This window comes from Ambystoma mexicanum, chromosome 7q (genome assembly GCF_040938575.1).
Source record: "Ambystoma mexicanum isolate Mex_15411 chromosome 7q, UKY_AmexF1_1, whole genome shotgun sequence".
Lineage (NCBI taxonomy): Eukaryota > Metazoa > Chordata > Amphibia > Caudata > Ambystomatidae > Ambystoma > Ambystoma mexicanum.
Genome location: NC_090941.1, coordinates 145075753 through 145101824, shown reverse-complemented (window position 1 = coordinate 145101824; position 26072 = coordinate 145075753). Strand labels below are relative to the sequence as shown.

General features: G+C 47.8%; 1 protein-coding gene across 2 annotated transcripts in view; it reads left to right on the top strand.

Annotated features, from left to right (window-relative positions):
- The window catches only part of UGGT2 (UDP-glucose glycoprotein glucosyltransferase 2), a 1923861-nt gene that overhangs the window by 974165 nt on the left and 923624 nt on the right, over positions 1-26072 (top strand). For both annotated transcript variants that reach the window (XM_069639785.1, XM_069639786.1), the window contains one exon: positions 4903-5005. In XM_069639785.1, the coding sequence (XP_069495886.1) occupies positions 4903-5005 (103 nt within the window). The remainder of the gene's footprint in view (positions 1-4902; positions 5006-26072) is intronic.

The window sequence follows — 26072 nt, the reverse complement described above, 5'->3', positions numbered from 1 at the left end:
TGATCTAGGCGGATGTTCTGTGGTGGTCTTTTGGAAAGCTGATTTAGACTTCTTTTTCTCCGCTCTTCTTTCTTGGATTCGGAAGTCTATTTGTAAGGAAAGGTCCATAAGAGCCTGGAAGGAGCTTGGGCAGGCTACCCTAGCTAACTCATCTTTTATTTCTTCATTCAGACCTCTTCGGAAGAGAGTGAAGCTAGCTTCTGGCGACCAATCTGCTTCCTTCACGAGCTGTTTGCAACAAGTCACTTAAGTGAGCATATCCTGGGATCCTTGTTGAAACTCGAGCAGTCTTTCTTGAGCACTGTACACCTGTTCTGGGCGATCAAACATTTCCTTTAGAGTACTCACAAACCCATCATAATCTTCCAGGAGAGCGTCTCCTGCATTAACTAGGGAGGTTGCCCAAGTCAATGCATTTCCAGTGAGGTGTGAGATCATAAAGCCAACCTTTGCTCTAGGAGTGGAGAAATAGTAGGGCTTGAAGGTGAAGTGCACTAAACGTGAATCAAGGAAGGCACGGAGAGTCTTGGAAGAACCATCATACTTGTCCACTATTCCTCCCAATAACACGCTTTCTTTAGTTGCAGAGTCACGTGACAAAACTAGCTGTTTTAATGCAGCATTCTCAGCCTTGAGGTTCTGTACCTCTGTGGTTAGTTCCTGCATGCCTCGCATGAGGTCTTGAACAGCGGCTTCCATCTCTGTGTCTTTATCTTGTTTTAGGCGTCTCAATCTGTCACAAGTCTCTCCCCTTCTCACCTGCTTTTGTTGTTTGCTTGCAACCTTCTGGGATGTCTTCTTTCTCACAGTCCAGGATTTGTACAAACCAGAACGCTGGTCCTCGGATTCTAGCGTGAGGTTCGCTATTCAGTTTCCGGGAGCGTTCAGAGTTCCAGGATGGATACCAGGATGCAATGAAGTTACGCTCGGAGGCACGGAACGCCGTGACCCGAGCACGGAAGAATTCCAGGAAGATAGATAGAGGAGTAGGAGGAAGGACGGGGTTTCAAGGAACCGGGAACAACGATTCAAAATGGAGCCCCGAACAAACTCCGGCAACACACGTCCCACTACAACAAGCAGTAGCGTTGAGACACGCAGAGCCGCGGGGGCGTGTCTCTTTTGTAGAGCGTGCAATGTAGAGACTGACCAGGAGCGTTCTGTTCCGAGCGGCCATGTTGGAAGGATCACTGCATTCAATCCCCTATGGGTCAGGGACCAGGAGGTCCAGAAGGGACGCAGACGACGGTTCATGACAGAACCCTTGCTAGAAGGAGACATATGAGAAGGGTTTAGCTGCTTGATAGCTGATGGCTAAGAGGCTGCTTGCCAAGCTTTGCAGGCTGGTCTGGACACAGCGGACTGCATAGTTGTTATGTGCCGCTCCTGAATGAGGACCTCTGGATTCACACCTGATATCCAAGAGACGTTGTTGGGCATGCTCTTTGGTGGGGTGAATCTTTTCTGGGTGGAACCAGTTGAATTTATGGAAATGTTTAAGACCACCAAGGAGACAGTGAAATCATTTGGCTTAGCAGTGCAGCAACCGCATGTCCCCTTTTACCTCATCTTAATCTGTTTTTTGACACTCCATCTACTATGCTAAAAGGCATGCAAAGACAGTACACCATCTTGGCACAGGCTGAGGATCAAAGAAAGGCCTCTTCTCTGGTGCCACTGTACTCTCTTCCTCCTCAATCCCAAGACATCTTCCGCTCCTCACTTGACATTGATGAGAGAGAGATTATCCCAGCATAAAGACGACTGGCATTTTACTACTTCACATGTTTGGGCACTGCAAACAGTGTCTCTGGGGTATTGTCTCCTGTTTCTGAGAAGACCCCAGACCAGCCTACTCTGCAATGGTCTTTTCTTCCTTTCCGCTGAAGTGTAGGAGGTGGTATTTCCCTTTTTAAATCCCCAAAAAAGGACATGGATGTGCATCACATTTTGGACCAGAGGTCCATAAAAGGACGAGTTCAAAATGGTGATCTTGTGAGAGATCCTCCAAGCCCTAAAGTTGCGGGATTGGCTGGTGTTATGGCTATTCAGGATGCTTCTTTTCGTGTGTATACCCCTCCAAAGCACAGGAATCGCCTGAGGTTCATGATAGGCATCACTCCTTCTCAGTTTCAGTTGCTACCTTTAAACCAGCTCTCAGCCCAAGGGTTTTCACCAAATTCACATTTGTGGTGGTAGTTTATCACAGGAGGGAAAGGGTGCACCTGTTTCCCTACCAGGACTATTAGCTCATCAGAGCTTGTCCGCGCCATTTGTGCCACACAGCTTGGGCTTCTCCCTAAACATAAGCACAGGGGACACATCCCAGTAGCTCCAGTTCATTGGAGCAGTACTGAACATAACCTTGGAGAGAAGTTTTATCTAACCAAGCACAGGGCCTAAAATATCTTCCAGGTGTTCCTAGAGCAATCACTTCTGCTCAGCTCCTTGGCCTGATGGCTTCCTGCAATTTCACGGTACCAAAGTCCTTACTGAGAATGAGGCCATCCTAATGGCTTCTGCGATATCAATGGTCCCAACTCTTGGCCAGTATTACAGACCTTCTCCATGTCTATACAGGAGTATCTCAAAACCTTCTGTGGTGGCCAGGCAGGCCAACTTGATGACAGATGCTCCATTTTCTCAACTGTGGCCGGAGATTATTACTGTGATCATGGGTGCCTCCCTGAAAGGCTGCGGCACGCACTTTGGCAAGCTAATGGTGAGTGGGCTGTGGTACTTGGCAGAATCCAGAATGTACATCAGTTTGTTAAGAGTGGTGATCGATTAGGCTTGCACTGATAGCCTTCCTTCAGTCCAGTAGAGGAGTGCTCTGACCTTAACGGACAGCACATTGAGCATGCATTAATTCAACAAAAGAGTGTGGGAGTTAACTGGCCCTGTGCAGTGAAGCAACACACATTTGGTTCTAGGCCTTGTAGACGCCCTGAAGAGGTAGGGCTCAGCATCCCAAGAGTAGGAGCTGCACCATGAGGTCCTTTGGAGATCTTTAGCCTCTGTGGAACCCCTCGGGCAGACCTGTTGTCTTCCAAAGAGTGAGCTGTTCTGCAGCAGGTATTTTCTATATACAGGGCGCACTGGGGGATGCATTTCTAGTGGCTTCAAATTTTGACCTTCTCTAGGCATTGCCCACCAATTTCTGTCCTCTTACAGGTTCTCAGAAGGTTTATGGTGATTCCGAGCAGTAAGGATTGATTGGAATACATGGTTCTTGGATCTCCCTGATTCGTCCATCTGTCTTCCTTAATGCCTTCCCATAGAGTGGACCATTTTCCCAATTGGGGAGGACATCCTTCACCTGAATCTTAGCACTCTAAATCTTTATGTGTGGCTGCTGATTGACAAATCCCAATTCATGTATCACAGCCTGAGAACTTCTTGGAAGTTCTCTTCTCTGCAAGGTGACCTGCACAAAAGCCATTCACTGCTGTCGATGGACATTTTACACCTGGTGTGCAAACCGGGATCTTGACCCTTGGCCTGTTCATGGCCTTGGTGTTGCAGTTTCAGTTGTTCTACACTTTCCAGGGCTGACAGGTTGGTATGGGGATGTGTTGTTTAGCTGCAGTTTCAGTTTTTGAAAGGGAGCCTCAGCATGGCTCTTTTTTTTTTTTATTTCCATATTTGTACATTTTTGGAGAGGTCTGGTTCATATGTTTCCTCCATGTTAGTTTGTGATTCTGGCAGGTAGTTCAACCTTGTTCACTTCTAATTGATGGATCACCTGCTAAGCCCCTCCACTCTTGTTCTGTAAGAGACAGTTAACTTTGAATGTGTTTTTTTCTGATGGTTATCACTTCTTCTAGAAGGATCAAGGATCTGCAGAGCTTGTCTGTTAAGCCTCCTTAATTTTTTCAAAGGAGAAAGTCAAGCTTGACATTCGACCAATGTTACTTTCCAAAGTCATCTACAGGTTTCATTTGAAACCAAAGATTAACCTCTCAGTGTGTTACCCTCCACCTCACCCTTGCAAAGAGGAGGAGAGATGTCACCGACTGGACCGGAGAAGGGTGTTCAGCTTCTACATGGCCTGGATGAAATATTGCCATAAGCACGAGCATCTGTTCATTGAAGCTAGGAGCCAGGCAGGGATTGGCTCTTTCAAAACCATTTCAAAGCGGATAATTCTGTGCAATGGATAGGGTGATGCACTAGCAAGAAAGGTAATGCCTTAAGTTCTTCAAACATGCTCTACAAGGGTCCGGCGACTAACTCAGCATTGTGTCAGCCGGCAACTTGGTCTTTGCTCCATACCTTTCCGAAAAATTTAGATTCGCATTCTGCTCCAGATGCCTGCTTTCCTAGAGCGGTTTTCAAAATGTTTTTGTTACAATAGACTGTTGTTGCTCTTCCGTCCTCCTCTTAGAACTTTATATTGCAATGGGAATTCATCTAAAATAAGGAATCTGTGGGAGGATGTAATCCAATGAATGAAGAAATTACTGACCACAAGGCAATGTTTTTTTCTGATCGATTCTCCTCCCACGGATTGTTTTCCACCCTCTAAAACTACCTTACATGTAGAAGGCTCATCTGAACCTTGATAGCAAAATAGATATGTTCTTTTTAAAAAAACAGGTAGTCCCAGAAGCACACCACACCCTGTGCTGTGACAAGCTTTTCCCTTTGACAGCTACCAATTATTTATCTAAGATGCACAATGTGTCGGAGGAGAACTCCAGCTACTAATTAATTAAGATGTGGAATCTGTAGGAGGATAATGCACCAGAAAGAACATTGCTGGGGTAAGTAAATTGTTCTTTACGATTGGAACTGGTCAAAATGGTTACACATTTGTTACATCTCCAGGCAGAGGATGTCTTGTTAAGCTATATCACTGTTTTAAAATTACTTCATTTACTTTTTTGTTATTATTTGCAGTGTAATAAAGATGGAGCCACAAAAAACAGAGCCATTCTTTGATGTCATAGCTTTTGTTGATCCACTGACACGAGAAGCACAAAAGATGTCACATTTCTTGATAGTAAGTTTGCATTAGCTGGGTGTGCTTTCTTAGTGTACAAGTATGTCTTTATATTTTTTAAATGTGCATGCCTTATACTACATCTCATATTATTGTCCAAATTCCATATATCCAGTGATGTGATAAATTTTACTGTTAACACTTTTAGCCAAATTCCTTCTTATAAACGTTTTATTAAGAAAACAGTTTGCATACCTGTTAAAAAATTCATTCAACTCTCATTTTGGTTCCATTTCCTTGTTTCTCCTGATTTGGCGGCGGAGGTCTTTCACACACAGCCTTTGCTGCAAAACTCTTCCTCTCACTGCCTGCCTGCTTCCCCTCAGTAATGCTTTTTCAAGGGTGAAGGGGCAGGTCTCTTCACCCAAGTACACCACATAATTTTGCTCTGAAGCGTGCCCCCCCTTCGCCCTTCATCCTAATCTTCACCCCCAGACTTGGATTAATCTTATCACTGCCATTGCCGTGTATCTCGTCCTCTCGTTCCTCTGCTACCCTTCTGCCGCTTCCTGACATTATGCCTTCCTTGCTGCCCCGCCCCTTCCCACACCACCCTTCCATTCGCCTCCCATCTGGAATGCCCCAGCACACGCACGCTGCCTTTGCATTGTGGTAAAGACCCACGATGGAAAAGCTTGCTGCAAATTTGGCCTGGTTAAGACACATTACCCTTATTTTTGTATCTAATAAAACAGAAAAAGGAAGCACATAGGCGGATCTTAGTTCATTCGTTATTTTTCTCACATCTACAGATAGCCCCCAAGCTAGCTGCCATCTCTTCCATTTTAACACGACATTGCTTTGTATATAGCTGTACATTCATAAAAGCACACACGTACTGTTTTAACTTATCGCATTCACCTTTGTCCTGTGACTAATGCAGATATGATAAACTTTCGCACAGGGTAGATTACATTTGTTTCCAGAGAGAGTTCAGTCAGAAAGAAGAGCTTTTCATGGATTTTGTCCTCCTATGGATTCCTCATCTTAGATATATTTTCCACCTGCAGCAGATTTTGGAAATTCTGTACCACAAGGGGGCGCAGTGTGTCCTTGGTCCCTATGCGCTCTTTCTTCAAAGCCAGATGTGATAAATATATATGTAGCTGGTACCACACCCGTGGTCTCAGTTCCTTATTTCTGCATGCCACAGCATGCTGTTCGGAACTTCGCACCTCTGTATGATTCAGAAGTACTCTCTTAAAACTCGACAGTATGTCAACTCCGAAGCCCACCGGCTTCAAGAAATGTGAGGATTGCAACACCAAGATGTCGATTACCGATGCCCACAAAGTCTTTGGCGTTTCGACTTGGTTCACAAAGTTGCCGATTGCTGCTTGTTCCAGTCGATGACACTGAAGGCTCTGAAGAATGCCCAAGAGCCAGCTTTCCCCTCCTTCAAAGTCACCTACTTCCACTCTCTTGAAAAGAAAATTGCATGAGATAAAGGCTCCAAGTCGACCGAAAGGTCACCGGAACGGGCCAGTAAAAGATTAAAGAAAGACAAGAAAATATCCTGCTCCTGAGTTAATAACTCAATCTGCATCGTCTTTGAAAAAGAAGAGGAGACGCAAACCTTCTTGGACAGACTCATCGCCTGACAGGCTGGTAAGATTACCTTCCAAATCCTCATCAGCAGAACAGTCAGTGGGAGGAATTCCATCAAAATGATGAACGTTTTCAGTAAAGCAGCCCCCTCAACTTCTGAGTTTGGAGCCTAGTAAAAAGAAGGCGGCAGATACCATTGTGTCTCACAAAACAGGCAGGGAATCCAATAAAGACTCATTCCACATGCAGAGAAGCCAGGGTTTGAAGTTGCCATCAAAGAGCCTTCAAATCGCATTGAGATCCTCTACGACCGACAATGCCTGTGCATCCTTTTCCGCACTGGTGCTTCCTTCGAGAGGAGCTTCTGCGTCGAGCAGTCTTAGATGTTGAGGTCTATTCCTAGTCGAGGAAAGAATACATGTGCTCCCTCTGAAATATTTTCGATGATGGAGATCTGATTCCTATTGTGTTCCAACCACTCAGGCCCGCAATCCTTCCAGAGGAGTTTTTCTCAAATGGTAGACTTGGCTTCATAATTGATACGCCAACAGGCTGGACACCTTTCCTGGGATTGGATTCACCCAAGATCCATATGCCCACCAAAATGCCTCCTACAGGAGAATCATATCAAATGTCTCTGATGCTCTTGGATTGGATCTTCCATTTAAAGATGTCACTGAGTACTACGTCATGGACCTATTCAACAAAGGGTCTCCAAAGAAGCCAGTCCTCCATTTCCACGCTGCCGTCAGGGACCCATTACTCAATTTGTTAAAGCAGCTCCTCGCCAGCAGTTCATAATGACCTGGTAAAAAAAGTATAAACCGGAGGCATCAGACCCCCGACTTATTATCTAGGCACCCCAGCCTGGAGAGCCTGGTAGTAAAAGCAGCAATGTCTGTACTACCAGGGCAGCTGACGAGCAAACCAGCTACTACTTATCCTTCTTTACCTTTGGATAGAGATGATGAAAATACAGTGCCCTCTCAAAAAAGTTGTTGCATCAGAGAGCTTGGCCCTGAAAGCTAACCATGCATTTTGTGCCCCGATTAAATATATCCACACCTTGTGGCTCTTAATTTCAGCACGGCAATACATCCCAGAAGGAGAAACGAGGGAAGGCTTTTCCACCCTTGTTTCTCATGGAAAAGAAGCAATGTGTCAAGCCCCACACTCAAGACTGTATGTGGTTGACCGCATGGGCAGCGTGATGGGCACAAGCTCAGTCAGAAGGAGATTCTATTGGCTTTGAAAATCTGACTTCGCTGCAGATGTGCAGGTAAGCCTAATGTACATGCCCTTAAACAGTACAAACCTATTTGGGCTGAAAACTTGTGGGAGCCTTGAAACGTTTCAGGCTACGAAAGCAGCTGCTTTATGTGCTGTAGTAAGATAGCAAGAGCCCAATCTGGACAGCAATGTTGAAGGAACAAATCCACTGGCTTCAACAGCTCCTTTAGCCAAAAAGGAAGGGACAAGCACCCGGAAGGCAGGGCCAAAGTAAACGTATAACACCTGCAAGAGGCAGGGGAGCCAAATCGGCACAAACTGCACCCCTTTCCCCATCCCTACCATCATGTGCATCAGGGGCACCAAACCTACTTTGAAGAATTCTCACACATAACTCTGGTCGGAAAATGTCTAATGTTGCACCATTCTGCTGAGTGATGCATTACCTCGATGCCTCCCCTCCATCTACCCATTTTCATCCTCTCTCCCCTGGGATCCAGATCCATTACTCATGCAGGAGATTCTATCCTTGATGGAGAAAGGTGCAAAAGAATAGGTGCCTGAGACAGAGACGAACCAGGGCTGATACTCCCACAACTTCCTGGTACTAAATAAGGACAGAGGACTGCAGCCCATCTTAGATCTGCAACCCTCGAAGAAGATCCTCAGGAAATACAAGTTCATGATGGTAAAAATTCTGCAGGATTGGCTGGTGTCGATTGAACTTCAGCATGCTTACTTTCATGTGCCCAAACCGCCGAAGCACAGAAAATACCTTTGGTTTGTAATCAGCAATACCCGCTACCAATTTTGGGTACTGTTGTTCGATCTTCACCAAAATACTGTTGTAGTGGCAGCCAGTCTAAGGTGGGGCGGTCCATGTCTTCTCCTATCTGGACGACTGGTTAATAAGAGTTTGTCCATCGGGGCAAGCTCAAGAACATCTCTACTGCACCTTCCATCTCTTTCACAATCTGGGCTACTCCGTCAACTTCAAGGCGTCTCTGGTGTCACCTTAACAAATGTTCCAGTTCAACAAAGCAATCCTTTGCGCCTCATGGGGGTGTCCCCCCTCTGAGGCCAAGGTTGTACACATCCATTAGATGGTCACCAGAGTCCAAAAGGCATGCACGCTGGCTCTGGATTTCCTACAGTTTCGGGGCCTCATGGCATCCTACATTTCATCTTACTGGTGCCAGAGGCCCGACTGAGCATGAGGTCATTCCAGTACGCCCTCTGATCTCAGTGGTCACAATTATCACTAAATTATGTAGAGCATTTTGTAATGTTTGTTATATATCGTGTATGGCGTCATCACGTAGCATGTGTGACTTCATATGTAAGCAAACTGCCATTTTGATGTGGGAACCAACAACCGCTCTGTTTGTAAAACAAACATTCCAAAATGGTGGCGTGTTCGACACACGAAATGCCACTTTTTGATGAACTTGGCCGAAAGATTCATCATCCTGAAAAGAGATATAATTCTATGAACTCTCCTTATAGTAATTCTTATATTTAATAATTTCAATCTTCTTAATCTATATATATATTTTTTTTACCTTCAAACAAGTTTGTAACTTTATTTAGCCTTTCAACAAAACATCAATTTTAAAAAAAACTGTAATGGATGGCACCAAGTCAGATGCAGTCTCCAACATGTGGATACAATAACTTTGCAGAATCAACTGAGACATAGTGGAGGCTTCCCATTGGTGTTTCTGTGAGCTGTAGACCCATCTCTCCATCACTGGGTCCTCATTCATTGTTTTCATTCATAGAGCAGAGGTCCAAAGTCTGCTTCCCTATAATGCAGAAATTGACCTCTCCTCTTTTCTTTGCTGGCAAGATGTATTCTACAGAGGTGCTCCCAAACCACTTGATCCTTCACTTACTAAGCCCTTCACAAGTGAAAAGTATCAAAGTATTGAATCGTTATTTGGAAATCTACATGCGTTTTGTGTGTTTTTTATATACATCTATTTTATGTGTCTAGAAATCTCCTGTATGTCCACTTAGAAGGTAGAAGCTAATAATGTCAGCAACGCCCCCGCTTCTTTCCAATATCCCGTCAAACAATGATGCGTTTACCCAAGTGACACATGCAAAGGAAACCACGAGCTACGACTGCGGAGCAACATCTGACTAGCAAAATATTACACGTGTGCACCAACTATTTGATTCCCAGCCAGAGATTGTCGAGCAAGAAGAGGTCCCCTGGCACAAGACAGTGATTTCCCCCATGTTTAGGATATTTAATCCATGAAGGATGAAAACCTAACCTAACAGAATGAAACATTTAACACATTGCAACAATAGCAAGTAGGCCATTTTGTCAAATGCTTCCTATGAATGTTACCACAAACAACAAGCGTGTTGAAATCCTACCATACAATAACACCAGAAGAGTGTTCCAAAACTAAGGAATGCCAATACAAGTCACATTTCTTAACAGGGTTCATTGGGTCAGGATGTCACAGAGAGAGTTTCAGCCACCATGTACAAATACAAAGCTGGTCGAGCAATCGCTGTAATGGCCATGCAACACTTCAAAACTGGTGTATAAATTTGTAACTAGTTCCAAACGTTTTCTACTGGATCCAGCAGAGGTGTGTGGGTTTTGGGGGAACTAGACTGCACCAAGCGCAGCAGAAAAAAACAACAAAGATATGGCTACTGGTTAATGAAAGTATTAACTAAAAGCAATAGACACAGATGTACTACAGGAACTTGTGCCAATATACAACTGAAACATTCTCAATATCAGTTCAGCAGATAATGAAAAAACAACGTGGCGACAACTGGACCAAATAGAAACCATTTCTAACCGCTCAACCGGAAATTATACTAAAGCTACAAAATGGACTTTCAAATGCTGCAGTGGACAAAGCTGGCATATTCTATCTTTATGTAACATTGTGGCATACAGCAGCACCCCAAAAAACGTACATACAGAAAGTGCCAAATGTAGAACTATTGTACATGCTTTACACACACATCTCAATGATGATGGGTCTGGATACCCCATAAGGTATATTACAAAAATGTAATGTATGCCAAATATATTTGAGGCCTATAAAACGCTACCAGGTGTGGGGAAAAACATATATTATGGAATGCACCACAGCATTATGTGTCTATCACATACTCGCTTTGTGTGGATGTATATTCAAAATAAAATTAAACACACACACACACCAGATATTACTGTTACATCAGTGCTTTGAAGTAGTACAAAAAATTACAAATTACTCACATAGTCCCCTTTCCTCCATACTGCATGGTCATCATCCCTCGCTAGGGACGGCAGACGGAATCTTTTTCACCAGAAAAATTCTTCCCTTTAAATTTTGAGCCGCGCGGCCCTTGGAACATGGGCTCTCCCGACTTCACCCACTGGCTCTACTCCTCAGTCCCCCTTGAGGCATCGACAATATTACAATTGCCTAAGTGACACCGGTTTTATTAGGGGGGAGGATGGCGTGACGGATGGAGGAAAGGGGACTATGGACTAAGAGTATGTTAGTCACTACGGTGAGTAACTTGTAATTAATCTTATGTCCCATCCCCTTTCTTCCATACTGCATGGGCGATTACAACTGAATGTAGCCCCAGGGTGGAGAGGTGACCCTCCTTAAGAAAACAAGTTCCTTAATACTGCCTGCCAGAATGCTGCATCTGACCTGGAGGCGGCATCCCAACAGTAGTGCTTGCAAAAAGCCAAGGGAGTGGCATAAGTTGCCATCCTGCTGATGACCTGCCGCGGTACGTGTCTCTGGAAACCGACCGCCGTGGCCTTGGCTCTGAACGCGTGGGCATGCATGTTTGCCGGAAGCGGTTTGTGTTGCCCCTCCTAGACCTCCTTAAGGAGGCCACCATCCACCTTGCTATGGAGGCCTTGGAAGCCTGATATCCTGGCCATGACACTCCAATAAATAGGGTGATAGAGCTTCAGACTTGCAGAAGCTCTTGGTCCTGTCTAGATAAAACTTTTGGCGCTCGTCTGGCATGCAGACAGTGCAGAACCATCTGAGCATGGTCCCTAGGGTCAGCAAAGAAGGTAGGGAGTACTATGTCCTCGTTTAGATGGAACGCTGAGACTACCTCAGGTAAGTATGTGTGATGCGTTCTGAGGACCACCCTGTCCCTGTGCAAGGTAGTGCATAGCTCGGGTGCCATCAGAGCTTGGTTTTTGCTGACAAAGCATGCAGGCGTAAGACCCACTAAGAGGGCTGTCTTAATGGTGACTAGCCCGATGTCTGCGGGCGCCATTGGCCCAAATGGTTTATGCGCCAAGACGCCCAACACTATGTTGAGGTTCACCGGATTGGCGGATGAGAAAAAAACATCCTCCCCTAAGTTCCGGTAGGCTCCGATTGCCGCAGATAGGCTTTGAGGGCAAGCCAGATGGCCATCAGCTCGAGCCAGTTGATGAGGGCCGCCTGCTCCTAAGAGAACCCTCTCTGTGGACACTGTGGCTGTCCAAGGTAGCTTCCCATCCTGCGTGGGGATGGTAACCTGCGGAGCTGGCTGACGAAAGGGCCTGCCCACCCGTAAGTTGCTGTCCGTGCTCCACCAGACTAGGTTGTGACAGAGATGCAGTGGAATGCTGCCCGGCTCCGCCCGGGAAACCCTCTCCTGACTCCAGGAGGATGCGCAGTGTAACTGCAATTTAGGCGTTGGTACCTCCATGCTGGGGTCACTGTTGTGCTGAGAAAATGCCCCATCGGCCTCTGATGGCTGTGATCTTGTCCTCCGAGGGGAAAATTCTCTCGGAGCTCGTATCCCAGATGAGGGCCAGGAACGTTACTCTGCGTGGGCTCCAGCTGCGACTTCTTGAGATTGATGGAAAAGGGCGAAGGTGGTGTGGAGAACTGCCACCAGAGACCTTGCCCTGATGAGCCAGTCTAGGTATGAATAGGCATGGTGACCCTGGGCCCCAAGTAGGGCTTCCACGTGTTCATCCGTCCTGTACAGACCCTGTGGGCCGGATTGAGGCCCAAGGGTAAAAACTTGCATAGGAAATGGAAGCCCATGATCCTGACCCTATGAAAGGACCGATGGGGCTGCAGATCGGTACGTGAAGGTAAGCATCCTTCAGATCTAGGGAGCACACCCAGTCTCGCGTGCACAATATCTCCGCTGGGAGGCTGGGACCTCTTCCACTGGCTGCCACTCTACGTGCAAGCGAATTTCTGCACGCAGAGTTATTGTCCCAATTGGTGGGAGTGGAGGGGAGGAGAGAGGGAAAGGAGGGATCGGTAGCCCGAGGACACTGCAGGTAGGATCCAAGTGTCTGTGAACCTTGTGCACCAGCATGGAAGTGCGTCTGGCTATATGCCTTAGGGGTGGCCTTAGCGAGGATGGATAAGGATTCAGCAGTCTGGGGACTGTTCCTCCTCTTATCAAGTTCCTAATCCGTCGTAGAATGCAACAGGTCGCCCCCCAAAGGGAAGGTCCAGTATCTGTTCCTGGGTGTCCGGGTTGAATTTGGTCACCGGTAACCAGGCAGTCCTCCTCCTGCCAGTAGCGGTGCAAATGGCACCGCCTGAGGCGTCAATGCCACGGCATTATGTCTTGCACAACCATTTTTGGCCTCCACCAGCCCTACCTTGAACCATGCCAGGCGCTGCACCGGAAGTGGCTGAAAGTGGGGCTGTGAGAATGGCAACAGCAAGAGGGAGCCCCCTCCAGATGTCTAAACTTGGCGTCGAGGCACCTGTTGGTAGGCTGCACCGAATGTTGTTCAAGCTGTGACCTGCTGACCCGAGCCGGCTGCTGGGAAGGAGGCTGTGGGGTTGCCAAGACCGTTGTAGGCGTGGGAGCCGGTGTTGTGGGTACTGGCATGGGCAGCAGGGCTGCACAGGGGCTGGAGGCGCTGGAGCCAAGGGCGGAGTGGCCGTGGGTGCTAGCGACAGAACCGGAGGGAGTATGTCCATGAGGGTCATGGCTTTTCAAGAAAACCCATCTTCCCAGGCCGGTGGAGCGCTTGGAGGCGCGGGGCCTTGAGGGTGCTGTGGCTTGAACCCGCTCTGCCTGTGTGCGTGATGCATCGACCCTGCGACGACGAAGGGTATGCCATGGGCCACGTACTTAGTGAAGACCAGTCCCACCTGGAAACTCGTTCCCCTACGGGATGGTGTCGGACGACCCGCCATTTTATCTGGCCCGGCGGCCATTTTGTTGGGCTGCATGCCGCGTGCCTATCTCGTGGTGTTTGCCACGTTGGGCCCGCCTCTTCCAAGACTCCTTGCGGTGCAGGGTGAAGCCTACCTTGCACTTCAGGTCGGGGCCTGCTAGGTGGATTGCCCTCGGTGATGCTGCCGGTAGTGCTGCGTACAGGCGCTCCCTGAGACATCTGGCTGGTACTAGGGCATACTAGCCCTTCGGTCCTAACCTCGGTAATAGAACCTTGTGGCCCTCCGCTCAGTCACCAGTAGGATCTCGCAACCCCTGAGCCTGGCGGCTGGTAGCTGTAGCAGCAGACTTGGTACCTGCACTGATACAAGAACCTGGAAGGTCCCTCCTGTACTTGTGCCTCCTGGACGGATACAACTTTGTGCGCTGGGTGGTGCGTACAGGTGCCTCCTCTGACATCTGTCCGGTACTAGGGCGTGGCCCCTCGGGCCCTTCAGTGCAGTGTCCGGAAGGATCTGGCATAGCCCCTCGGGTGTAGACCCAATAATTGAACTTTGCGGCTCGTCAGCGCAGTCCCCGGTAGGATCTCGCGACCCTTCAGCCTCACGGCTGGCAGCTGTAGCAAGCAGCCTTGGTACCTGCCCTGGTACCAGGACCTGAAAGGTCCCTCCTGCTCCTACACGTCCTGGGGAAGTAGTCGCCTTTGCGGGGTACGTGGTGCGTACCGGTGCCCCCTAGGACATCTGTCCGGTACTAGGACGTAGCCTCGGTAATAGAAGCTTGCGTCCCCTCAGCGCAGTGTCCGGTAGGATCCTGCGACCCCTCAGCCTGACAGCTGGTAGCTGTAGCAGCCTCGGTACCTGCACTGGTAAAAGAACCTGAAAAGTCCTTCCCGCACTAGGTACGAATGAAACCAGTGCCCCTACCTTGGGCCTGGACTTGTCCTGACAAATTCCTTTGAGTCCTCTGGAGGCTAACTTCCAAAGAGCTCCCTACCCCGGGCCAACCTGTTCTTCATAGCATGTTGCACACAGTACAGGACTCCCAGCCGTGGTCAGGGCCAAGGCAGCGGGGGCGGAGAGCATGGTGGTCATACTTATGGAAGAGCCCCTTGCAGGCTGAACATCTGCTGGAGCCTGCTGATGTCGAACTGTGCCGGGGAGGAGCATGGCGCCAGAGGCCATGGTTATCTGATTAAAGACAAGAAGACGACGTCAAAAAGAAAACACTTCTCCGGGGATGAGCTTGTGGAATTACAAGGCCGGATGCCTAACCCAGGGGCGCTAGTGAAAGTGGTTGTTGCCGTCGACGTGATAAAGAGGACTGGGAGTGGCGCCGGTGGTAAAGGGGAAGAAGGTTTTTTCTGGTGAAAACGGTTTCGGTCTCCCGTCACGTGGGACGCCCATGCAGTATGGAGGAAGGGGGACCGGACATAAGAGTATGTATCCCCTCTAGTGTGCTGTCTGTTGCAGACCTAACCGTCGGGTGTAAAAGGGCTCCAAGCCACACCTTTAGAACTACTGCATGAAATACGGTCTGAAACATTTCTTCCAACGCCCTCCACCTGCCATGTAAACACTAGGGAGGGCAAAGTGACATGTTTGGACCTGTCCATCCCCATGTTCACCTAAATAGTGGCTCATCTACTACTCCGGATGATTTTTTAGGCAGGAGCCCACTGCCTTTCTATGGCCTCTAAGAGCCTCATGTCCAGGATTACCTACAGGCCCTTTCCTAGGGTCACCTTTGGACCCATCTCATCCCTTTGCTTGCAAAAGTGCCCTTCTGTGGCTTCTTGCTCTTCCCTGTGGCCAATTCCCACTCTGTGGTCTCTCAATCTAGTCTTCACTGCTCACCACGTTATCTATGACGTGGCTGTCCAGCTCTTTGGAGGAGCCACTCCGTCCCCATTGGCTGACCCTCTGCCCTTGTATCACCAGTTTGTCTCCTGCCAGCAAACCTGCCTTCTGGGACTCTGTAAGTGACAGCCACCAACCAAGTTCAAAACACTTCAAGGATCACATACCCAACCCAAGCTAGCAGTCCCCGGCAAAAGGAGGATGGGAGGTCTTTGGCAACATGTGTGGCCCTACTGCAATGGATTTTCCACTTTTCATAAAAAGGAGCTACACGATGGAACAATATACTGGCATAAAAAATAAACAGTAGAAGCCCTTTTAAAATAGTTTTACTTTTAAGGTGGACACAGATTCACCAACCATGTATTGACAGGCCAACCTACCTGCCTGTAGGCTAGCAAAGAGATGCATACATTTGTAAATCAAAATGCCATGCTCGGTTGGATCATCGGTGTTCAAAATTAGGTGAAGGCGTATAACAATATACAAACTAGTCATTTATAAATTAGGGCATCCTACACAAAATATCATCTAATGAAAAAAATCTGGAATTTCCAACCTAGAAAACAGAACTTGCAGCACTATTTGTTCAGTGCCAGCTGCAGAGGGCTCAATTCCAACCAAGTGGCATGGAACAGCCTCTCGTTCAAAACCCATACAAAAGTCCAACTCCCACTTATCCATCTGCCGCTTCTTTTAAGTTCGGTCACTTTTAGGAGCAGAATGGGTGTACAATTACCTATGCAAAAGTCAAATAACACACGACCCCCCACCCCCGCCAGTATCATAATTAAGCCAGCAGTCTAGCCTAGTGTTGATGCATGATGTTGTAGTGACCAGCAGGAGACGCTTTTGCCCTAGGTATGTGTCCCAAACCTTCAAACACATGCCTTGAAGCCCTGGATTTAAATCCATCATTACAGTAATAGCTTGTGCCATGGTATGTGCCATCGTCACCTCATGCTCTCGCACCCTGTCCTCCTGCAGGGCTGCCCCAGTCCTTTCAAACTCATTCAGAGCTCCATAAGCGGTGCAGCGATTGCCGGGCGCCTTGACACTATGTGGCTTCTGGACCAGAGCCTTTGTTCAGTTCTGGGCAGCATTCTCAAACTAATGAGTCTGAGCTGGCAAGCTGTCAGGTTGGTATGCAGTGCTGCCTTAGCCTGGCCATAAGCTCCCATGATGGTTGCAGGCAGTTCGCAGTGGGCCGCAGCAGCCGCAAGGCCCGCTCATAGCGTGTGGCCGCAAAGAGATTGCAAGCCTGGAAATGTGTAGTTCCCATGCTCTGTTCATACAAGACCATGGCTGACTTCTCATTCAAATCCATTTCCCAAGAGTCTGGAGCAGGACTAAAGGCTGCTAACTGCACGTTGAACAGTAGCTCTAGCAGGGCATCCAAAGATATTTCTGAAGCATATTTTTCTCTGCTGGCTCCTGGAGGCAGCCTTACATTTCGCTGACTAAAGGCTGAGTGTGCCAATTTGCGGAGGTGTCACCACTCCATACCATAGTCCACGGAAGTACATGTTTCCCCTGGGCATATGAAGGGAAGCCCAGGTACCTAAGGGGCAGGTGGGAAGACCCAGACCTCGACCCAGAGAGCTCCAGAGAAGTTGTTCACCAGAGCCGCGCTAACCGGGTGAGTCACATGGCAAAAGATAGGAAATCCTGGTGAGCTTGTGTGTGGCCGGAGAGGGAACCTGAGCATGGCAGGAAATAAATAGGCCCATGAAAGGCATTATGGGATTTTAAGTTCTTTTTTTTAATGAACTGAAATTGAACTGTAAAATAAAGTAACAGTGTGGTCCGGCTCAAAATGAAAGTACACCCATTCGAAAGACTCTGTGCACTGTGGAAGGGGTCCGAGCCCGAACGAGGGAGACCCAGAAATTGTGGTGGTTCTTTTGTTAAATCCAAGGCTGAAGAGACACTGAGAAGATTGTGCGGACTGTTGAATCTTGTCAAATATTTACACTGTGTAAATGCCTACAAGTACCATAAGGAATAAAGCTAGGGGCAAGATAACCGTGTAAAAGTAAAGTGAAACAATTTGAGCCCGAAAGAGGTGAACCAAGGAAAGAAAGTGAAAGTGAGAGGCTATGCCCAGTTGATGGGGCCTATAGAGACTTGTGTTTGTGCTGAAAAGCTTAGAACTTTGGTGTTCGTGCTGCAAAATGCAGTGGATTGACCTGGACTTGGGAGGGAAAAGAGAGACCAGCGAGGTCAAAACACCAAACATTGAGGCTCTGGAGGGTCCAGCCAGCTACCCCAGGTGTACTCTCATAGCAGTGTGCGCCCATACGGGAACTACTCCACACCACCCACATGTTAACATATCAACTGTCATGGGTATCAGGCAGGTAGTTGGGGCAAGCTGGGTGGAGGCTTGGCAGGCCTGGCAGGCCTGGCATAGGCACACAAAGAACCCATAACAAATCCCTCCTTTCATTCCTTCCTAGTATTTGTAGTAACTTCCTGATTACCACTTCCTGCTGCCAAACAGGAAGTGCATGCTAACTCATGAGCTCTCTAGTGTTTGGGTGTGGCCGGCTATATAAGCCACACCCAAGATTCTTCCAGTGCTTCGTCTTGCTTACTGTGAGCTGTATCAGCAACACACTTGCCGTGCTCTGGATCAGGATGATCCGGAGCAGGTAAGCAGAAGCTGGCTGTTTCTGCTTACCTGCTCCGGATCATCCTGCTTCTGCTTACCCGCTCCGGATCATTCAGCTTCAGCTTACCTGGTTCTTACTCCACGCCGCAGCTATCTCCAGTCAAGAGGGGACTTCTACACCGACACCTGTAGGAACAAAGAAGAACAGCGTTAACGCGCGCACATCAGAAAAACTATGCATACTCACCGAATCTTTCCGCGCCGCTGGAATCCAGGTTAGTTGCACGAGCGCACAACCCCTGCAAGAAAGAAGAGACATTATTCATAGCACTCGCTCCAATAACACAGACACTTATTGCACTGCGCTCTCTCTCTCTGTGCGGTGCATACTTACCAAAAGCCTCTGTGCAAAATTACCTAACCACTAAGTCTCCAGTAGCGCTGAACCCAGACTTGAGGCACTAATACCACATAATTTCTCCTGCAAGGGAAAGGGAGAGACATTACCAGGCGCACTCGAATCGAAGGCGCTGCGCGAACCTACCAGCAGCTAGCTTCTACACGCAGCGCTACTCACCCACAAAATACCAGCAAACAAAGACAATACGGACAATTTTGGACACTGAACATTCTCCACGCAACGTTCACTAGTGGGAAGGACTTTCTAGCCAGTGAAGAAACTAGCGCCTTGAACTCTCGGCCTTGCTGTGTAGGCATAATACAGAGTTTGGCATCTCAACTCAGCCTACAGACATTGGCACCAATCACATGAGTGAATCGCGCCCCTGCAAATGCAGGATGGAGTGCACACCCTACTAAAGATCAAGGTAAGCCCATAGAGGGACATCACAGCACACAGTAAAGAGAAGGGAAGGGCCCAGGGGAATCGGGTGAATTCAGGTCTGAGTGTACACCTTGTATTTGACAGGTATTCCTCTGGGTGAAACAGGGGAAGTGAAGAATCGGGGTCAAGGGAGTCTCGTCCTTCGCTCCTGCAGAGAGACAGGTGAGTGTGACATCACCCTACTGATGCAGTCCAACCAGACCGAAACACATGTCTGGGGTTGCTATTGGTACTATTGTTCAGATGAGAATTGCCTAGCATTTCTTTGCTAGACTGCCCCAGGGCAGGACAAAAACTGATATGTTTGGGATATTTCTCCTCTGTGAAAGATAGTGATCTAAAGAACCTGGGTAAGGCTCTCGTAACTGGGGCTAATGTCTGGCCGAGAGACTCCCAGGTCCCCCTTGTTTTTTGCATGATTCAAACGGATAAAGTAATTACTTTTTTTTAAAAAACAATACCATAGACTGTACCATTAGACATAACATACGGTCCTGTGTGGTAGTGCGTCCTTTAATTTACAACTGTCAAATGTTTTAATCAAGGTCCTTCTCAAGGTGATTCAGATTGGGCGATCAGGTATTGGATGTATGGTCCCCATAGGTTTCTGGGTCTAGCCTGGCGGCACATGAGTCTGCCATATTGGGTTTCCCTAGCATTACAATATAAAACATCTGCCCACAATAGCTCCAGCCCAGGTGCCTGGGTCGCACCCCAAACCATTGCCACCTTTCTTTTGGCTAGAAGCAAGACCAGTTCTGTTAGTCTTCTCATGTTTTTGGGGATATGCTTGATATAGCCCAGTAATGCAGTTATTGCCTTTTGTTCTATTCTTCCCCCACAATTTGTGTCTCTAAAAGTCCCACCCAATGCGGCAACACATCTCCCATATCTGTCCGAGACCTCTGGGAAGAGTCTGCAGTGAGGCTGGCGTATACTAGAATTGGTGTAAATATTTAAAGTGTATCAACTTAAAATATGTGGCACTTAATGCCAGTTGCGTCTCCTCACAACAGTAATTCCACGTCTGCTTCGGTATCGTGCCCCCAAATGAGGCTTCCCATTTCTCCTGGGAGGATTTACCGGCTTTGACTTTGTCTTTAAGACACACACCATACATAGCGGAAACTGAACAACCCTGATGCGGGTCTTTAAGCATTTTATCAAGTATCGGGGCTATATCTGGTTCTTTGGGGAAGCACAAGAATACCTGCTTCATGGAGTTACGCAGTGTAAAATATAGAAATGTGTCCAAGGGTGTGTTGTGTTCCCTTCTGTTCTGCATCTATTCCAATGTTACAAACTGGCCATTCGGAAAGAGATCACGAAAACAAGTCACATTCACTCGGTTTATATGGGTTGCTTAGCACTTTTTGCTGGTCAGTGGAATTCCTGGTATGTAAGTGACTGGTAGTTCTGGAGAGTAGATGACTCCACCTTTGGATTTATGCTCTATTCTGGTCCACACCTTGCAAGTCGGTTCTACCATATCCTTGACTTTGGATGTCCTATCGGGCACTGTCAAAATTACTGACCGCAGGAGAAATAGTGCCGCCTGTGCCCTCTCCACTACGACATGTCTTCTATCTGTCTGATCCCTGTACCAATGGGGGAGGAACCCCACCTTGAGCCACTTCATAGTAGATTTCAAAGTCAGGTAGCGTCAACCCCCCTTGATTTAGTGGTGCAGTCAGCTTCTTCCATGAGACTCTGGCCTGTTTTCCTGCCCATATGAACCGAAATATTGCAGACCGTAATTCCCGGAAGTAGTCCCTCGGGTAGCACCAAGGGGACATGAGAAACATGTATAAAAACCATGGCAGGAATACCATTTTCACTGAGGAGATTATACCATAGAGATTAAGGGGTAGATTGATCCATCTATCCATCGTTAATTTAACCTCTTCCAGCACTCTATGGTAGTTATGTTAGTATGGGTGTGCAGGATCTTGAGTGATCCATATCCCCAAGTATCGAGTGAAATCCACCTGCCACTGGAACCCCAAACCATCTGCATAGCTTATCGTGCTGTCCATAAGTGCGGAAAATAACCAATTTAGTAGGATTTATTCTTAGCTCAGAGAAGTCAGCAAATTTTAAAATGTCCCGCATTATCGTATCAAGATTACGTCTAGATTCTGTAACAAAGATCACTGCATCGTCTGCGTAGAGAGAGAGACAACCACTCTATGCTTACAGAGCCGTATCCCTCTGTGTAAAAGGCGATCTCTAAACAGTTCGGCCAGAGGCTCTATCGCCAGAGTGAATAGTAATGGGGATAAGGGGCATCCTTGTCTAGTTCCTCTTTCCAGCATTATGCTAGGGGTGAGTTGCCCATTCACTTTGAACCTGGCATTAGGCAATGTGTACAACAGCGACGCCATGGATAAATTAGTCCTCCATTCCCATCCTACGCAGAATTGCGAATAGAAACATCCACTCTGCTGAGTCGATCGTCTTAGTCGCGTGGAGCAATGCAGCCACCGCCCTGGTCGTCCTGTTGCACCGCCAACATCAACCCAAACATTCTGCTTAATCCGTATGAGGAAGAGTGCCCTGGGATAAACCCTGATTGATCAGCATTAATTGACCTATGCATAAATGGTGGCAGCCTGGACTCCAGTATTTTGGCCAGAATTCTATTGTCTAGGTTGATATGGGATATGGGGCAATATGAGGAGCAATCATCTGCCACCTTGTCCCGTTTCAGCAGCACCACTACCACTGCCTCCCTCATAGAATCCAACAATCGTCCATCTTTCAGTCTTTGCTGGTATACCTGAAGTAAATGGGGAGCTAATGTCCTTGCAAAGTGTTTATAAAATTTGTCTGTGAAGCCGCCTGATCCAGGGGATTTCCCTGATGAGAGAGATCTAATGGCCGACAATACCTCCTCCACCGACAAGGGCCGGCCTAATCACTCCCTTTCTTCATCTGTGCACCAGTACAATGCTACCTGGTTTAAATAATTGTCCACCTCTGATTTGGAAACCTGTGTGTAAGAAGAATGCAATTGACTGTAGAATTTGTAAAATTCCTGAACTATCTCCAAGTCTGTGAATTTTTCTCCCCCTTGACCATTTCTTATTGATAAAATCCGATCCTTAGGCCTTTCCGATCTTGTGGCCCTCGCCAATAATTTACGTGCACACTGTTGCTTTGCCCAGGAGAAACTTCACTTCTCTATGTGGCAAATTCGCTGCATTTCTGTAACTGTAGTTTAATCTCTATTTGCTCCTTCGGTGTTCGTGTGGTTCCCCATCTCTTGTAATTTTTGCAAATAGGTCTCAGTATCTGTTAGTTGCCTACCGATTTATTTCAATATCCCCACTTCCTTTGATATGTGCTCCCCTCGAATTACACATTTAAAGCTTTTCTATTCTGTCACGTGTGACCCCACTGCCCCCTCATTCAGTTTGAAAAATGTGTCTATGGCCCGTCAGCTAAGCCCTTACTTTTGAACACCTGAGGTGTCTTTTTCCCTTCTCTGATCATGCAACTCAGTAGTCATCAACACTGGGGTGTAGTCTCACAACGTGCATTCTAGAATGGACACATCAGACACTGTGCTTGTAAGTGTGTGTGAGACTAGGAAATAATCTACACTGGACGCAGATTTGTGAAAAGAAGAGTAAAACGTGTACTCTGACTTCTCTGCAGTTCTAAGCCTCCAGACACCAAGGACCACCCACACCCAGCATATATCCTGTAGTTTGCATGTCAACTTTTGTATTGGATGGTGAACCTCCCTGGTACGATCTCGGTCGGGTTCCATGACCGCATTAAAATATCCAGCCCAAATGATTTCCCCAGTTTGCGACCCTTCAAGTTGGCAACTAATCCACTCTAGTGATTCCACCGAAGCTTGATTGGGACCACAGTAGTTAATCAGCGTATATAGTCGACCCTCTATAGTATCTCATTCAAATAGACCCTGCCCTCCTGATCTTTCACTGTAGTAAGTAGGCAGAACTCTACTGAGTTGTGTAAGAGGATACAGACCCCTCTAGAGTATGAAGAATATGACGAGAAATATCAGTGGCACCCCCAGTTCCGCCCAAATTTCGATTTCCCCCTGGTGTTATGTGCATCTCCAGAAGAAACACCACATCTACCTGATGCTTCTGCGTATATAAAAGGACCTTAAGACACTTAGATGGAGAGTTCAGGCCCCTTGCGTTCCATGTCATGCTTTTAAGTAACTTGGTCATCCAGTTTCCCAGACATCCTTAGCACCATATAGTATGTATTCTTAGTAGCACATAACACTGCTTCACACCCTTCTTCTAAGAGGCAAACTGTTCTTGATCCAGCTGTACAAACTAAACATTAACTCCAGTAAAATCCTCCCAACCCCCACCAGCAACCCCAATCTGCCAGTTTCCCCCTGCCCTCCAAGTCAAAACACAAAAGCATGGATCACGCATGGGGGCACACCAGGGCCCGACTTCTGGGCTATCCACTGAGTTGAATTGGCCTGACTGCTAGTGTTCCAATAGTCTTCCCTTCTGGGGATCAATACCGCAGCCTAGTGCAGTGTGGAAGTGCTCTCCCTCAACCATTGTTGCTTTTGTGGCGCAGTTCTCTAGGTAGGGTTTCAAGAAATGTATAGGCTTCTTCCAGAGTGTAGAAAAATAGTGTTGTTCCCTCATGTTCCACTCTAGGTTTGGCAGGGAAGAGCATAGCATATCTCATGTCACGCTCTCGAAGTCTTCTTTTGATGTCAATAAAAGTCTTCCTAGAGGACGGTACTTTATCCGAGAAATCTGGGGAACAACTCGATCTCTGCACCTTGGTATGTCAAATACCTCTCACAGGCTTTGCGTAGAGACAGGTCTCTATCCGGAAAGTTGAGCAATTTAGCGATCATTGGCCGAGCGGGCGCTTTTGGTACTGGCCTCTCCGATGTGCCCTTTCCACTATAAACACTGCTGAAAATTCTTCACTGCCCAAGGCCTCTTTCAGCAGACCTTCAACTATTGCTTCCATGTTTCACTGATCTGCCCCTTCAGGCACCCCTACAATGTGCAGATTATTGCGTCTGGAACGAGATTCTAAGTGATCTTGCTTGTCTGTCAGTTCTTTCATTGCCTATTTAATTGCAGTCAAATCTCTCCTGGTGGTGTTTGTTTCATCATCTATCGTGGATACTCGACCCTCAACCTCATCCAATTGCTCTCCATGCTTGTCAAGGCATGCATATAGTCTACCTTGCATGTTAGTGTCCATCTTGCCACCCAGTGATTGAATACTTGCTTGCACCTGGCCTAGCATTATTTTGATGATGCCCAATGCACCATTTGGATCCAGCAAGGAGGGCCACCAAGTCTCACCTGGGAGGCAGTCCTCAGACAACGAAGGCCTAGCTGGTTTCAAAGTGCACCTGGGTTAGTCCCTCTATCACACCAAAAGACCCTTTGCGGCTCGATGGTACTTCCCTGAGGTCGTGCCACAGATCAGGGGTTGTATTCCCGTCACACAGGTCCGGTTATGACGACAGAGTGGTAGTTGCAAGTTCTACCGCTCCCCCTGACTTGTCATTCCCCCTCAAATGGAGCCCAGTTGTGGGGACTAAACCCTGAGTAGATACCACACAGACAATCTCTTTGTTTATTCACACTGCATTCGCAGGTTGCAGTTAATGTTTCTCCTGCCGGTCAGTTTGTCTCTTGGGGGTCCCAACGTGTTGGCGGGGATTGTGCCCTCTAGTGCGTGTCACACTATTGCTTCTCCGGAGTAGTGCCCGCTTTCCTTGACTGTGCAACCTAATATTTAAGCGCAAGGGGGTGCCAAAGAAAGTACCTGGATGTTCTCACTGTCTCCTACCTCTAATCAGTGTTGCGCTGGCACCCGCAGAGCGTCCCTGTCTGGTTCTGTTCCAGGATCCAGTCCACAGGATGAGTTTCGGGCCCTCACTCTTTGCTGCAGCCTTATTGTACAGCTAGAGGTTTGTTTACTCCTTATTGCTAGTTCCCTGCTGGTGTAATGCCTGTCCGCTGTGTAGCGCGGGTCGCAGCTATCCTCAAGGGTGAGGAGTTTCGTTGCCCTTCAGCGCGATTCACTCCCTAGCCAGCCTCAGCCCCACTGCATCGGCTGGGTCACCTCCACATGTATGCTCCTCCCACCCCCCCCCACCGGGGGATATCCTCCCGAGCACAGTGGTACCATTCGCTGCACTGCCCTTCCATGGTCCCTCGCTGGCACTCCTCGCGGGCGGTCTTGTCACCCGACTTGGTCGTGTTCACGTACCAGCCAGGGGATGTACTCGCGGGCGGCTGGTGCTGCTCTCCATGCCTCCTTCTCACAGTCCACCGCCGGCGTCTCCCACAGACCGGACAATCTGTGATGCCCGACTCGGGTGCTATTGCATCCAAGTATGCTAGCTGAAAGCCTCTGCAGGGGATCCTCGTCATGAGGCAAGCACAAGTTTCAATTTCTCTGTCTCTGGGGCACTGAAGCATTGTGACATTGAAACAGAGTGTTCCCAAAACATCCACCTCTCTGATAGAACAATGCAGGGTGGAATGGCAGTTCAGGGAGCAAGATCTAGAGCCATTGTATGGATTCTCGCAGGAGCTTACAACCTCGTGGCCATCTTGATTGGGCTCTCTAGTGCCCCCTCAATACTAAATTTAAATCCCATGCCGGAACAACAAACTGGATTGGGGGAAACATTTTGGCAAGTCCCCATAGGAATTGAATAACTGTGGGGATTGTGAAAAGGAGCCCTGCTCCGGGGTCCTCTTGAAGACTGATATGGCCGCAAGATACCCGTTTACCGTACCAACTTGTTGGCCTGTCGTGCCAAGGACAGAAGAAACATCAGCACAGAGG